At 30.6% G+C, this 15,532-nt stretch overlaps 1 protein-coding gene across 1 annotated transcript in view; it reads right to left on the reverse strand.

Annotated features, from left to right (window-relative positions):
* LOC111613905 (DNA polymerase zeta catalytic subunit-like) overlaps positions 1 to 15,532 on the reverse strand; it is a 75,067-nt gene that overhangs the window by 18,971 nt on the left and 40,564 nt on the right. Inside the window, exons 3-4 of the mRNA XM_023355257.1 lie at positions 9,060 to 9,249; positions 8,881 to 8,955 (exon numbers count right to left, since the gene is read on the reverse strand). Coding sequence (XP_023211025.1) covers positions 8,881 to 8,955; positions 9,060 to 9,249 — 265 coding nt within the window. The remainder of the gene's footprint in view (positions 1 to 8,880; positions 8,956 to 9,059; positions 9,250 to 15,532) is intronic.

Consider the following 15,532-nt stretch of genomic DNA (forward strand, 5'->3'; position numbering starts at 1 on the left):
CTTTATTTATTATTTAACGTAGTTATTTGTTTAGTGTTTGTTGGACTGCAATTTAAAAAAATTGTAGACTTATAAATTTTCACTGTTGTCTGTCTTTCCTTAATCTCAAGAACAGTGTTAGACAAATTAAATTCAAGACTACACATGGGAACCTTAGTGGCAGGAGGTCCCAATTAATTATATAAGAATTTCAGATGCAAACCAGAAGTCATATTATTTCAATTCAAAACTTCCCCTGAAACCAGTTAATAGATGACCAGCATGACTCCATTGCTAATGGAAAAGTATGATGTACAGCAGTGTTTTTCAACCTTCTTGAATACGCGACCCCTTTACAAGTTAAAAAAATTCTGGTGACCGACAGGGAAATATTAAAACTATGCCAGTGATTTTAAAAACTATGTTTAATTTTCTTTCTGTTGAGACCTAAATATCAATTGAAAAACCAATTGTACTTTAAAATAAACAGGCATAGCCTTCTCACTGAAACTGTTTTTTTTTTTTTTTTTATTGTAGTGTAGAACCTACAAACACTTGTCTTTTTCTTTTACCTGCGACCCTCCATGTAAGGCTTTGCAACTCCCTTGAGGGTTGCAACCCACAGGTTGAAAAACACTGATGTATAGGAACAAGACACTACAGTACTAATTTGAGATAGATAGCATATATTTTAAATGAATTATATTAAAAATATGATTAAAAATTGCAGCTTTGCATTGTGATGATGTTACAATAAATAATTGCTTGTATTCCTTTCACTATATATTTTATGTTATTATTTTTGAATATGTTCGAAGTTATCACAATATTTGAATCTGTATTCAATAATGTTATTGTTTAAACTTCTGGATGGCATTCTGTTATGTATTCTACTTGAAGAAGGTCATTAAAATGACCAAAAATGTTTTAGTAATTAAAGTATTGCTGCATTCTAAGGTTGTTTGGGTGTGTTTGTTAATAAGCTTGTTATTTACAAAAAATATGCAACTAAAAAATGATATTCGAACAACAAAAATTATTAATAATAATTCATTTATTTATTATTTATTAATTGTTGAAAGAAGTTTGAGTATCTGCTGTGCTGCACAACAGGTATGCAAAGAAACTAAAATGGAATTTATGAAAACAAGTCCAACGACATTCCAAACGGGCAGATATTCCTATTGTATGCTGGGAAAACATTTCCCCTCTGAACTTTTTATTAGAAACAATTCAAAAAGGCCTCCCATATATGCACTTCAAACAACCAATGCATCAGAAATAAAGAGAGCAGACAAAAATTCAAGCACTTCTGGTTTAGCTCATTAAACTCCATTAATCTAGTAAAACCTAGACTCAAGGACACAGGTTGGACCCTTCCTTTATATTTAGTAAATTATCGTTTGACATCTAAACTCCAAAACTCCAAGCCAACCAAGCTTTTTTTGTGGTTTTATATGTTCCATATTTCACACTATTCAAATAGTTTAGATGCCAGAAACATTTAATTTGATAAATGCTTTTAAAACCTATCAAATTAAATGTATCCAGTTTCTAAACTGTTTTGATGTTTTATCATTCAACATTGTAATCATCCTCCTTATAATGTGAGTGTCTTTGAATCCAGCAAAATAATCAATGCTTTCTCTTGATACTTGTCTAGTAATTTGTGTGCCAATTCCATGTTGTCTCTTATTTCCAAGTACTTTCCTTGGGTTCTCACATTTAAAGATCAAACAATGCAAGATTAGATCAAGCTATAATATGGCTACTATTCAATAATTAAATATTAAGTAACCTTCCCTAGAGGTAGTAGGCTTTAAGTACCTTCTCTTGATAAATTTAATAATTATGAATAAATTAATATTTACTTTTTAATCTANTAAGAGTCAAAGATATAAATGCAATAAAATACATATAGAATAATGATGTTTTTATACAATAATGTATGTTAGTTTGAAGTATCCTTAACATATTTTATAATTTATGATATCATGATTCTGAAATAAAATTATACTGATATAATAACTAAAAACATATTTAAAATTTTAAAATGTTCTTTTGCTTAATAGCTTTCATTTCATGTTAGTACACTTTCTTTATAGAGTAGACTTGCGATTATCCCGCTTAATTTGATACAGCCAAGTCTGATAACATGGAGATTAAAGATAAAGCACTGACTGTGCAGTCAAGAATGTTAATGCATCCCGTATGTGGTTTATTTTTCAGTTGTAATTTTTATGTAGACACAATAATGTTTCGATACAAAATTTTGGGCAAAAGGGCAGTAAGATGTCTGCAATTACCACGATGCATTATTCGTGGAATAACCGTATGTTTTATGAAAACATTTGCAATTGTATTTTTACACATTATTATTTAATAATGCTGTACTGTAATAAAAAGTATAAAATAATTATAAAAATTTTTTTTGTTTATTTATAACTTGTACTTTCTATTCATATAGAAAAACTTTAAACACGGCCATCAAGCTGGATAATCACAAATCTACTGTATTACAAAACAATCTCATTTNACTACTGATTTCATGTGGAGAGCATATATTTTAAATTAAATAAATAAAAATATGATTAGAAATTGCAGCCTGGTATTGTGACAATGTCACAATAAATAATTGCTTGTTTTGTTTTAAATACAGAAATGTATCTTGATTAACTTGTCAATGATTCTCAACAACCTCTCAAACCTGAAGTTATTAATCAATGCCAAACGATTGCCGCAATGCGTTGGGTTAGTTTTTAGCTACAATTAATAATTAAATTTTAAGTAATTTGTTTCTAGAAGTAGCCTAACCTTTAGTAACAAATCACTTAAAATTTAATTATTAATAGTAGACAAAAACTAACCCAATGCATTACGGCAATCATTTGGAATTGATTTCAACAATTCTGGTATAGATATAAGATGTTCATATATGTTCTACAATATTTACTTCTGTAATATAATACTTACAATAAAAGAAAAATAAAAAATAAATTATTTTTGACTTTTTCCTAGCAGAAGGTTTATTATTTCTGATTTAAAAAAAATAATCTGCAATTATTCTAATACAACTTTTCTCCTTAATTACTTTATATTTAGTTAATTACTTATTTTATGTAAAATTAATATATTTTTGAATTGATGTAAATTCTTAATTGTTTATATATATATACAGTAGAACTCTGATTAACCAAATTGATTCATTCTATAGGTGATTCGGATAAGTGAATTAACATGTAAAGAATGAAATTACAGGATAGGAAAACAGTATTGTAAATGTACTGTATTTATTTATTCATCAATTTGTGATTAACATACTACTCATCACTTGGATCTCTGTCACAGTAAGTAGGTATCACTTGATTACACAGTTGCATGATATAGGAGAATTGCAGTGTGACGTCAGTGGGAAAGATAAAGAAGGGCAAGTGATGGTTTGTATAATTAGACATTTGTTTAATCGGTGTTTGGATACTCAAAGTTCTACTATATTAAATATTTTTACAGTATAATTTTGCTGAATTTGATATTAAAAGACTGATAATATCTGTTTAAAATCCAAACTTACTAATATTTTGCTATTTTCAGTAAAAATGTTTTGTCATTTTTAATAATTATATGCAGATTTATGTAGGTAAGTTTTCTGAGATAAAATGAAGTGAATTATTTTATGTAATATTATCGTGTTGAAAGCTTTTCAATATGCAAAAACAATGACAAAATTATATTATTTTCTTTATCTATAAGTTATTATACTTATTAATTTATTGTATAATATTTATGTAAATAAAATTATTTAAAATATTTTGATTATTTTATCATTTTCTAAATTAAATTAGTAAAAATGATCAGAAATTTTATTCAAATCATCATTTATGTTAAGACTTTTGAATATAACAATTTACAAGTTCAAAAATAATAATATTTTTAATCTAAAATATATGCTCTCCACCTCGAATTAGTGGTGACTTGCCCTATACATCATACATCATTCCTTTAACAATAGAGTCATGCCAGTCATCTATCTAACATCTTTTGGGAAAAAATTTTTGAATTAAAATAACAACTTCTGGTTTATATCAGAAGTCCTTATATAATTAATTGAGACTTCCTGCCCCTAAGGTTCCCATATCTTGTCTTGTCTTTCATCTATCTAACTACATTCTCAAGATTAAAAAAGACAGATGAACAGACAACAGTGAAAACTTATAGGTCTACAATTTTTTCAAATTGCAGCCCAATGAACAAATGACATATACAAGAAAATATTGTGCTTGTGTTTGTACCTGTAAATACCCTTAAATCCAAGCATACAAATCTAGAGAGCAAGAATTTCTTCAGATAATTTTAATGCTATGAGTTTATTCACAAAAGTGAAATTGCAACACCACAAAAGAATGCACTTAGCCACATGCACATTGCAGGACTGGCAAAGGTGAGATATGGAAATGATTAAAACAACAAACAAAGATATGTAACAGATATCTATTTATTCAGTAATAAATATGGCCATATTCATTACTGCATACTATCAATGAGGCAATTAATGGTTTCCGAGGTATCCATTGCCAAGCTGTGTCCACTGAAGTGTACATGTCATCTTTGGTATGTAGTGGTGATTACTGGAACACCATGTCAGATGAAATCCTTCAGGTGTTCAAAGGAGAGAGATCCAGTGAGGCTGCTGACTAGGAAGGATGTGAATTCTGTTCAGGCTGATGATAGTCCACCATGTGATGGCAGTTAGCATTATCTTGCTGGAATACTGTTTTGGAAGCAGCCTGCATCAGTGGCCAAACCACATGCCCTGCATTTTGTGTGATATACTGGTCCACTGTCAGAGTACTGGAAATGTGCACCAGGGCTGTCCACTGATCAAACACGATGCCTTCCCAAATCAAGATGCCCTGTGTGACACTTGGCAAAAAGAGCTAGCATGTAGTGTTCCTTGGGATACTACCATACCTGTCTATGGCTGTCATTCCTCTACAGACAGAAGCAGGATTCATCTGTAAACAATACCCATGATAATGACACCACACCAAGTGTGCAGTCCTGTGTTGAGCAGTTAATGGCAGCCTGGTTCTGGTTGCCATGCATGCAGCCTGACTTCATGTAACCTGTTGCGAATGGTTGGGTGGACACAAATGCATCCATTGATGGCAAAAGGTGGCTTTGGATGTCATGTACCTTTGCAAACTGGTCCCAATGGGCATTTGGAAAATATGCCAGTCTGCACACTGTCATGCACCAGTTCAATCCACTCCCTCTTTGAAGTGTTGGCAGATGTTCCTGTGTTCTTGTGTCAAACATAACCAGATGGTACTCACATGTAAAAACCATGCACATCAACAAACTAAGGTCGTGCAGTTCCAGGATATGGTCTCATTCCCCAGCCGTCAACTGGTGGTATCCAATTCACTGTTGTCTCTGAGGCATTTTTTTTTATGTATCTTCAAATGTTCAGTTGCCATAAACCGTCATTGATAGCATATATGGCTTGAGCTGACTATTGATCTTCATAACCCAAAACTGGTACCACATGATCCAATGCACATGCAAACTTAATCATTGCATATCTCTGTCACTTCTACCAATCTTGCAATTTTCATTTGACTATGCACATTCCTTTATGGTGTTGCAATATCACTTTTGAGGAGTGTAATCATATCAGTAATAAATTTGCATTAAAGAATGACAAAAAGTAAGAATTTTAACATAAAAATTTATTATTAAATTTATGTATTATTTATACTAATATTATAAAGAGGTAATGTTTGTAGTTTGTATGTAGGGGTAATCTCTGAAACTATTCATCCGATTTCAAAAATTCTTTCACCAATACAGGTATACCTTGAGTTATGTCGTTCTCGATTATACGTCGTTTGTCAAAAAATATATGGAAAAATAAAATACAAGTTTAAGTCATTTTATTCAACTTTACGTCCATCTGCCACAAATATTGAAGTCGTAATATCACTAGAAAAGTGTTAAAGCACATAAAATCATATTAAAATATGTACATTTACAGTAAATGTTAATATAATCATCATAAATCCTAGAGAACGAAACACGAAAGCATCTGTGTATCTTTGTTGTCGTCTTATTTAGCGGTCTTTAAGTGTTCAATATTGGTGTTTTTCATGGTAGCTCCAATATCTACCGTTTTGCGTCGTTGTCAGTGCTACTCGATATTGGTAAATTTCATATAAATTAGTTTATTTTCTACTGTTGGAAGATAATTTTAATAACTGTATTTGTTATTTAACCTTGCATAAATCATCTTATTTTATAATATCTTAGAGCAAACCACATTCACAAATAAAGAGTCCGCAACGTACTGTAAACATGTACATTACCAAGTATGTACTGTATGTACATGAATTCGTAAATTTAAATTACTTTTTTCTGAACTGTATTAAAAACTAAAATTTATTTGTTTGTAAACTTAAAATAGATTCTTATTAACCATATATTATTAAAAAATGCATTTATAAATAAAATACAGAACTGGGAACAATTATTTGTGGTTTAGCCTAGTGACAAGTAAATTTGACTTACATCATTTTTCGACTTAAGTCACCTCTCCTGGAACCAATTAGCGACATAAGGAGAGGTATACCTGTATTTAGAATGGAACTTCAGGGTACATAGGCTGTATATTATTATGTTAAATATTCATATAAATTAAAAGATATCATCTAGGATTAAGGCTTTTATGTCCAACAGATGGCGCTATGAGTACGATGACCTAAGTTTGCTTTTCTGTGAGAATGAACTATAGTAGATCATCTTCTATTTATCTATATAAATAAAAATGTAATGTTCGTTTGTTCCTACCGATTCCTTTGAAATTTTGACACAACGCTGCATTCGAATACACACATGTTTTTATATAATATACATGTCGAAATTCCCCCCACTGGGGGAAGATGGACAGAATTAAGGCTTACCGTGAAGAATGTGGCTTCTATTATACTATTTTAGATGCGGTTTTTTGCGTTTTTGATTGTGTTTTAATAGGGTACATCAACAGAATATATACTAAAAAGGGATTTTTCAATATTCCCCTTTGGGGGAGAAAGACAGGATTAAGGCTTACCGTGAAGAACTTGGCTTCTATTATACTATTTTAGATGCAGTTTTTTGCATTTTTGATTGCATTTTAATAGGGTATGTCAAGAGAATATACTTACACTAAGAAGGGATTTTTCGAAAAATTCCCCCTACAGAGGAAGTGTTATACATTTATAATAGATACATTTTGAGCCACAACAACGCGTGGCGGAAACTGCTAGTAATGTATATATATAATAATACATATATATATAACTTATACATATATTATAAGTTACATAAGCTACAAACATACTATTATGTCCTTCTAATGTGACCTTTATCTGAAAACATTAACTTTAATCATAGAATACACTTACATAATAAATGGTTGATCTTATTAATAGATCATACTCAGAGTACATTCATAAAGTCAAACAAGTTAAACAAATTACTAATGAACATTCATGCTCTATATTCACGACAGTTCAATGAAATTCACAAAGAAAATGCTAGTGAATACTAAAATTCACACCATCCTCTCACTTTCCAGCTTTCACTGATTAAAAAAAATGAATGTTTTCGGCTACATTCAGTGGCCTGCTTCAGATTAAACGATCACCCACTGTATTTTAATTCAAAGATAATTACATCAAAGAAAAACAGCATTATTCCAAACTTCAAACCTGTTATAGACGTTCAATATAGAATCTCCTTAATCTGACACAAGCCACCAAAGGTAGCCAAAAATGTTTGATTTTTAATCAATGAATGCTGGAAAGTGAGATGAAAATGTGAATTTTAGTATTTGAAAGATAGTTCCAGCTTTAGAATTAACAAGAGAAAGTTGGTTCCAATCACAAAGAAAATGACATCTAGCAATACTGATATTTCTGAATTGACTCTACAAATTCTAGATTAAAAGATGAAATTATAGAAATAACTGCCCATACAGAGAAATCTAAAAGGAAAAAACACGAATACACAGCAACACACACGACTTCAGTTTCAAAAATTGATGTTAAAATGTCCAGTAGAAATAAGAAATAACAATGATACCATTTATATATACCTCAATTGACTTAAACATATCAATAGTATAAATACTAAGATAATCAAAAAGAAATTAATAACAATTAGAGAAAAATATCTTCCAAAATCAGAATTATACAGAGGGGACCAAAAAGATACATACTCATTTTTATTAAATGTGTTTACTAAAAGTCATAATGAGTGAAATGTGAATGATGTCATCATCATTCTTTCTTTTCTGGATATTGTGATTGATTCATTTACAAGAAAATGGCTACTTCTATTAATAAAATCAACACTGTAAATGTTGCCAGTTCATTGTTATCCAAAGCAGTTTTCTTAGATTGCTTAACATGGACTGATATTTGTATCATTTCACTTTTTAATTCCAATTTACACACTTGAGTAGATTTAGAATCAATAATATCGCTGGATGTCATTTTCTTCACCATACGCTAATGCTTTCCTTCATGAATTTTGTTAGAGTTTCATTTGAAAGATCGTCAGCATTAAGCATGCACATTGAATGGAATTAGTAGTTTATGACCGATTTGCTTAACTTTACAAATGTATTCTAAACAACACGATTTTTTATTTCTTTAAAATAATTATTTTTCTTGCTGTTCATATTTGATTTATATTATTTCAGATTCATTTAAATTGCTATATGTTTTATTTCACAATAAAAACATTTTAAAACTCTCAGAAAAAGCAAGTACTAGTTTTCTGCCATAATCAATTGTTTTTTAAAAATGAATATAATTTTTTGTTATTTTGTATAAACAGATAGATCAATATTAATCTACTCACCTTTTTACATCAACTGGATTATAAAAAAATATTCTTAAAAACCTTTGATCTTTTTCATGATATCCGTAGAAAGGACTACACAATAATAACATATTATTATCTATTGACATAGTATATTATAAATACTATTAACAAAATTAAATTTAAAATTATTTTAAAATATTAAAATAAAAACTTACATTCCTGCTAAGAGAGAAATTTTATATACATGCTGTACATGGGAATAATTTCCATTTGCCACATTTAAAGCTTTATCTATGCTTAAAGCTAACTGCTGTATGAATTTTTCGGGTCGTTCGTATCCTCCTCCATCAAAAGGTATACTTATGTAGGGAAAAACTCCATGAACGTGTAAACAAGCTTTTTTACCTAAAAACAATTAACATTAATTTAAAAATTAAACACACACATATATATATGAAAATTCTGTTTTTTAAACAAAGTGAATGAAACCAATTTCCAGCATAAAATTATAATAAAATGTTTGTGTGTGTTAAATGAGCATCTTAGGGAGTTTGCCTGAAGATGACCATTTAACATGGTTGAAACATTTGCTTTCTTATAATTTTGTGGTGAAAAAATGTTCATTTGTCTTGTTTATTAAGTACAGTATTAGCTTGTTTTGTGTTGTTGATTGTATGTTGTTTTATTGGAAATGAACAAATGTTCTATAATAACATTCCAATAAACTTCCAAATGTCAACTTAATATAAAATATATTTAGTTAAAGTTTGAAAATTTCATAAGAAAAACTGTGTTGGGCAAAAGGATCTCTCTCCATAAAAACTGAAAATTAAGCAGGTAATGCATATTCAGATGACAGTGGCTCACAATGTCAAACCACAAGTTAGACTTGTGTCTTGCCAAACTTACATTTTACTTCCTGCAAAAAACTTTTCATTTGCTCACCATGTACATACAAATGACATTATAATATTCAATACATTGTACCGTACATACAATATTATATAAAAAAAACTTGTAAATATACAATATTAACTATGCAAATTTACAATATAAAATGATCTCGTCATCCAATAAATATTCATTCATTCATTCACATGGCATCCTCTTTACAGAAGGTTGTAGTTGATGCAGTTTTTCATCACTCTTCACAGCTGTAGGCTTTTACCAAGCTTGAGCCAATCCATTTTTTTATGATGTCCTGCCATGCTAGCCTAGGTCTTTCCTTTCTCCATTTGCTAGATACATCTAGCAAATGATACTATCGCTCTATCCCGGCAGATGCTTTCCAACAATCATGGTACATTAATGCTGCGATTGCTGCACTCATTAGAAGAGCATTACTGCTTCTGTCGACGCAGCTAGCAACAAAAATCGAATTAGACATCATCATAGTAGCGGTATCGCTTGCAGGATTCACACATGGCAAATATGAACATGTGCTCCGTAAGGTAAAAGAGTCCCTATATCCATGTACCACGCTGTACAGAAAGGAAAAAGCATCCGTGATCCAGTCATCATTGCCGTATCTTGGACCAAACTCTAAACGCATCAGCCGCATATTCCGGCGGTATAATTTCATACTACCCATAACCCCCTACCAAACCTACGCAGGTGTATCTGCAATGATTGGGACAGGTTAACCACTTTAGAAAAGTCAGGGGTTTACACGATACACCTAGAAAATCCAGCAACGGGAGCTATTACAACATACATAGGAGCAACAACAAGAATGCTCGCCTCCCGCCTTGCTAAGCATCAGGATGACATGGCCAAAGGAAGATGTTCTACAGAGCTCGCTAAAAAAGTTCTCGAGCAAGGCTACAACCCGTTATGGCCCAGAACGGCAATAATTAAATGCTGCAATGATCGAAGGCTGGTGTTCATCTGGGAAGCGCTTCTCACGGCTACTTCAGAAGTGTGCAATGTTCCCACCCTCGATCTACTCGGGGTATGGATTGCATTATATCAGCGTGTAAAAAAACGAAACGTGCCTAACATCATATCGCCAATGCGGTAGCATTTCCACGCATGCGCTACTAGCATCGTAAAATATAAAGATTCAAACATATCAAAAACTAGTTGTATGTTTTTAATGGAACTTCCGGACACCCACTGTATTCAACAAATTCTACAAGTATGGGAGCCTTAATTTAATAAAACACAATAACTGTTTTGATATTATTGTTGCAGAGAGGTGTGTTCATGGGCTCTCCTTTATCAGCCATACTTGTGAAATCGGTTATGCATAATATAGAGTTTAAGGTTTTGGAGCTCTCCTTGCAGTACATTATCCATTATTATGTTTGCATTATGTAGATAATGCATTGATTGCATGGGATGGAACACACAAGCTGTTGAAGTTTGTAAGGTTATTTATCCATCCATACATTTTACTGTGGAACAAGAAGACCAATATGCAGTTAATTAATTGAGTAAAGAATGAGCAATTAACGTTTATTGTAATAGTGACCTCTGAATTTTTAAAGCTCTCTATTTTTATAATTGCAAATTTATATTGTTTTCTTGATATTGCTTGACTTCCAACAAAAACTGAATATGTGAATTCCAAATTCTATTTGGAATTCTGTTAGCCTGAAGAAGACAGCATTGCATTGCTGAAAATACTTGCTTTGTTTTTATATTGTAATTGTTTTTATATATTATTGAATAATTTAACACTGAAAGACAGTTTGTATTCTTTTATTCCTTATAAGTACAGCTGTCCCTTGATAGTCCAACGCACCTCCCTTCAAGGTACCCGTCCTTGTTACGCATCTGCTTGCACAGAAGCATGTCACAACGTGAATCTCCCCACCCAATTCTTACACGATGACACACATTTCATGTGTTTTCCGTGAGCAGTTCTGTTCGAACAGTTGGAGTGGGGAATATTGTAGGCTATTGCTAGCAAAACAATGCCAAATATGTAATCACTTTCGGTAATCTGGACACTTTTGGTAATCTGACATCCCTTTGGCCTCATACCTGTTGGATTATCAAGGGACAGCTGTATTAACCTGGATTAAAATAAAACTCTTGAAAAGATACCAAATTATTAATAATCTGAATTTGTGTGTGTGTGACTACTGAAACATTTTATAATAGGGTAGGATAAAAATGAAAAATATGTTAAAAGTCAAACCTCCATATAGCATCTTTCTAAATACTGCACCCTCATAAAGTGCCAATGAATACTTGTAAATGGATTGTGAATTATATCTTCTTTACATCAATTATTCTATGGTAAAATAGGTTTATTTTAAAATATCACAGTTTTGAAGAATCTGTTAATGACATTAAGTGGGGACTTTGTGTATATTAAAATGTTGAATTTAAAAGTTAATTATGATTAATAAGGCTCATCAAGAATACTCTATTTTTAAAGGAAAAAATACTTTTAATGCATAAGCTGCACAAATTCTGAACCACTTAATGCCAATACAGCTGTCCCTTGATAATCCGATAGGTATGGGACCAAAGGGGTGTTGGATTACCAAAAGTGTCCGGATTACCGAAAGTGATTACATATTTGGCATTGTTTTGCTAGCAGTAGCCTACAATATTCCCTACTCCAACTGTTCGAACAGAACTGCTCACAGAAAATACATGAAATGTGTGTCATCATGTAAGAATTGGATGGCGAGATTCACGTTGCGACATGCTTCTGTGCAAGCAGAGACATAACGAGGATGGGTACCTTGACGGGAGGTGCATTGGACTACTGAGCATGTCGGATTACAAAACATCAGACTATCAAGGGACAGATGTACTTGCAAATGGACCTTTCCCATAAATATTAGCAAATCTAAAATAAAATGTGAGATCTGGAATTTTTATAAACCTAAAATTTTAATTATTTCTACTTCTGTTTTATAACGGATTGGTTAGAAAACAATCTTAGCTAAGAACATTTGAAACTCTCCTTCCATAACTATCAACATTCTATTGTTTCCACACAGCCTAAAACTCGACTTGCACGAAAGTTTATACTTAGCATCCAAATTTCATCACTTGTTCTGATCCCGGAAACACATTCAGTCCCCCTCTCAGGGGAGTCTCTTAACGAAAGCTGGACCGACGTCATCGAATACCGTCGAGGAGAATCCACAAAACTGCCGAAATTCCGAACCTCCAACATTGATATCGTCTGTCACCACAGTTGCGAACTTTTTACTTGTGCAAATTTGGGATGCTTAAGAACATTTCTTGGATATCTGTGTGCCATCAATAGACTCGAATTGCCGTGGAAACCTATAAAGAGGTATGCAACCCACTATAAACTCTCTCTCGAGCCCTCAAGTGTTTTAGCGTCAAAATTGGTATTTGTAATTCCTGTTGATCTTGTTTGTTTTAATAAACCTTGTTTTAGTTATTAAATGGTGTCCTCTTTTACTCATATACTGCCTTCGCCTTATCGTTGACCCCGAATACTCTCCCTCCACTCGACCGACATAAGAAGTCCAGGCCCTTGGGACCAACAATCGTAACATAGCCATCTTGACAAGTGAGCAGGTTTAACGACCTGTTGCAGGAAAGAGAGGTGAGACAGCTCCGACCTATACAAATCTAAATAATAGCAAATCATTTAGTATCTGTGCACATGTAGTACATGTATACAGAGCAATTTATTTTGTTCTACTGTGAAAATATTGAAGCAAGCATATAATTTATATTAAATTTTTAATTTTTAAACTCTCCAAACACATTAAAAATAATTTTCAAAAACAATTTATGCAAAGTCTCCATGACAAAGCATCAGATTTTGAAAAGTCATCATTACACAGAATATAGTATTTATTTAAATATAAATTTTAATTCTGCCACTGAATTTTAATTAGCATTAAAAATACTGATGTATAAAAAACAAAGATAAAATATTAGATAATGTATCAGTTTAACATATTGAAGTTATACTCAAAAAGTATCTTACTAAATGTAACATTGCAATAGCCAAACTAAAGAATTCTGTATTAAGTTTGTTAACAACCATTGATTAACTATCATTCCACTAAATTTTAGAAGCTTAACTCATAAGCAACTTTGTAAATTTTAAAATTTTCATGGTAATAGTCATAAAATTTTCATTTTGTTACAGTATTCATATAATTTATTGATCACTTTGTACCAAAAATAGCACATAAATCCAAGTCTTTAGTTATCCAAGAAACCTGTGGACCATATCATCTTGGATAAATGGAACTCTATTGCATATTCTTAATGTCTGGATTTTCTTTTCAATATTACTTAAAATTTAATTTAGTTTCATTTAATATAGTATATCTATAATCTATCTTCAATTTTGTATTAAAAAAGCTTTATAAAAAAAATGTAAATATGGTGAAAATTTAAAAAAAATTAAATTTATATAATGTTTTAATGTTATAAGTCTTAAAGAGAAAGATTATTGTTTATTGTAATACATATTATGTTCTTTCAATAATTATGCTAAATCTTAGCTCAACTTAGTAAATTATTTTAATCATTTACATAGTTATTATAGACATTTTTAAAATCTAAAATCATAAATGAAATGAAGGGAAACCTGAATATATCCTTTTATTTAAATAAAAAGGACATTTTTTTTTCTATTATCATTGATATTTCTCAATTAATAGTATCTTTGTGGTTTTATTTTCTAATAAGGATGTTATACAGACTAAATATAAATTATTTTGCTTTTAAATAAATCAACTAGCATTCAAATAAACCTGAAGGTCTAAAATAAATTTTGAATAAAACATTTTAAAAACTGAATAAAGATTAATTAAATATATGCTAAAAACTTGCTCAAAATAAGATTTTTCTGTAATAATACATTTTTCATCCTGTATATATTGGGAGGATAATTTTATATTATCATCAACTAAATGAATTAAGATCTAGTCCAATAAATCAGCATTCCATACTGTACAAAAATGAATAAAAAAATTGAATTCTATCTTAAAATTTTTATTGAATAGTACAAAAGTATATAACTTACACCTTACATCCATCAATGAGTTTAATTTCTATCAAAAATGCTTATGATTTATTCATAGGTCTTTCTCAGTTAGAAAACGTACAAGAAATAAATAAGAGTCATAAAAAACAAATGCATTAATTTTAGAGATATGGAAAATTTATCCATGGCATGGAGATGTATTTATGAAATCTGAATTTTAACAATGTTCTACAAAGGATTTATCCTGTTTGGTATTGTTTCATGTGTTATTTTCTTATTGGCTTACATTAAAACTTTAAAATTTTGAATGTTGGTTACATATTTGATCCATTAATTTATTCAAATTCTGTACATTTCCCGAGATAAATCTAAGAATACATTGAATATGTTTTTATTATACTAAACTCATTGCCGGATATCAATGTGTTTTTAGTATCTCATTGTCTCTCATCTAGTTTTTACAGATGATATTACCTACAAAAGTATATCTACTTTTAAATTTATGATTTCAATATTTCTTTATTAAATCTTTCATTAAATGTTTTCTTTAATTTATTCTAGCTTACATTTTATGATTACAAAGATTAGTACAGAATCAAATTTAATTCACATATTAAACGAAATACAGCAAAGTTACTGAATTTAATTAGAATTTTGTCTAGAGGTTCATTTAAAATGATTTAATAGAAAATTTATTTAATTTATAAAACAACCCAAATACAAAAAAAAAAAAAAAAAGGAAAA

The sequence above is a fragment of the Centruroides sculpturatus genome, unplaced genomic scaffold (assembly GCF_000671375.1).
Source record: "Centruroides sculpturatus isolate CEXI.00-Female unplaced genomic scaffold, Cexi_2.0 scaffold1351, whole genome shotgun sequence".
Taxonomy (NCBI): domain Eukaryota; kingdom Metazoa; phylum Arthropoda; class Arachnida; order Scorpiones; family Buthidae; genus Centruroides; species Centruroides sculpturatus.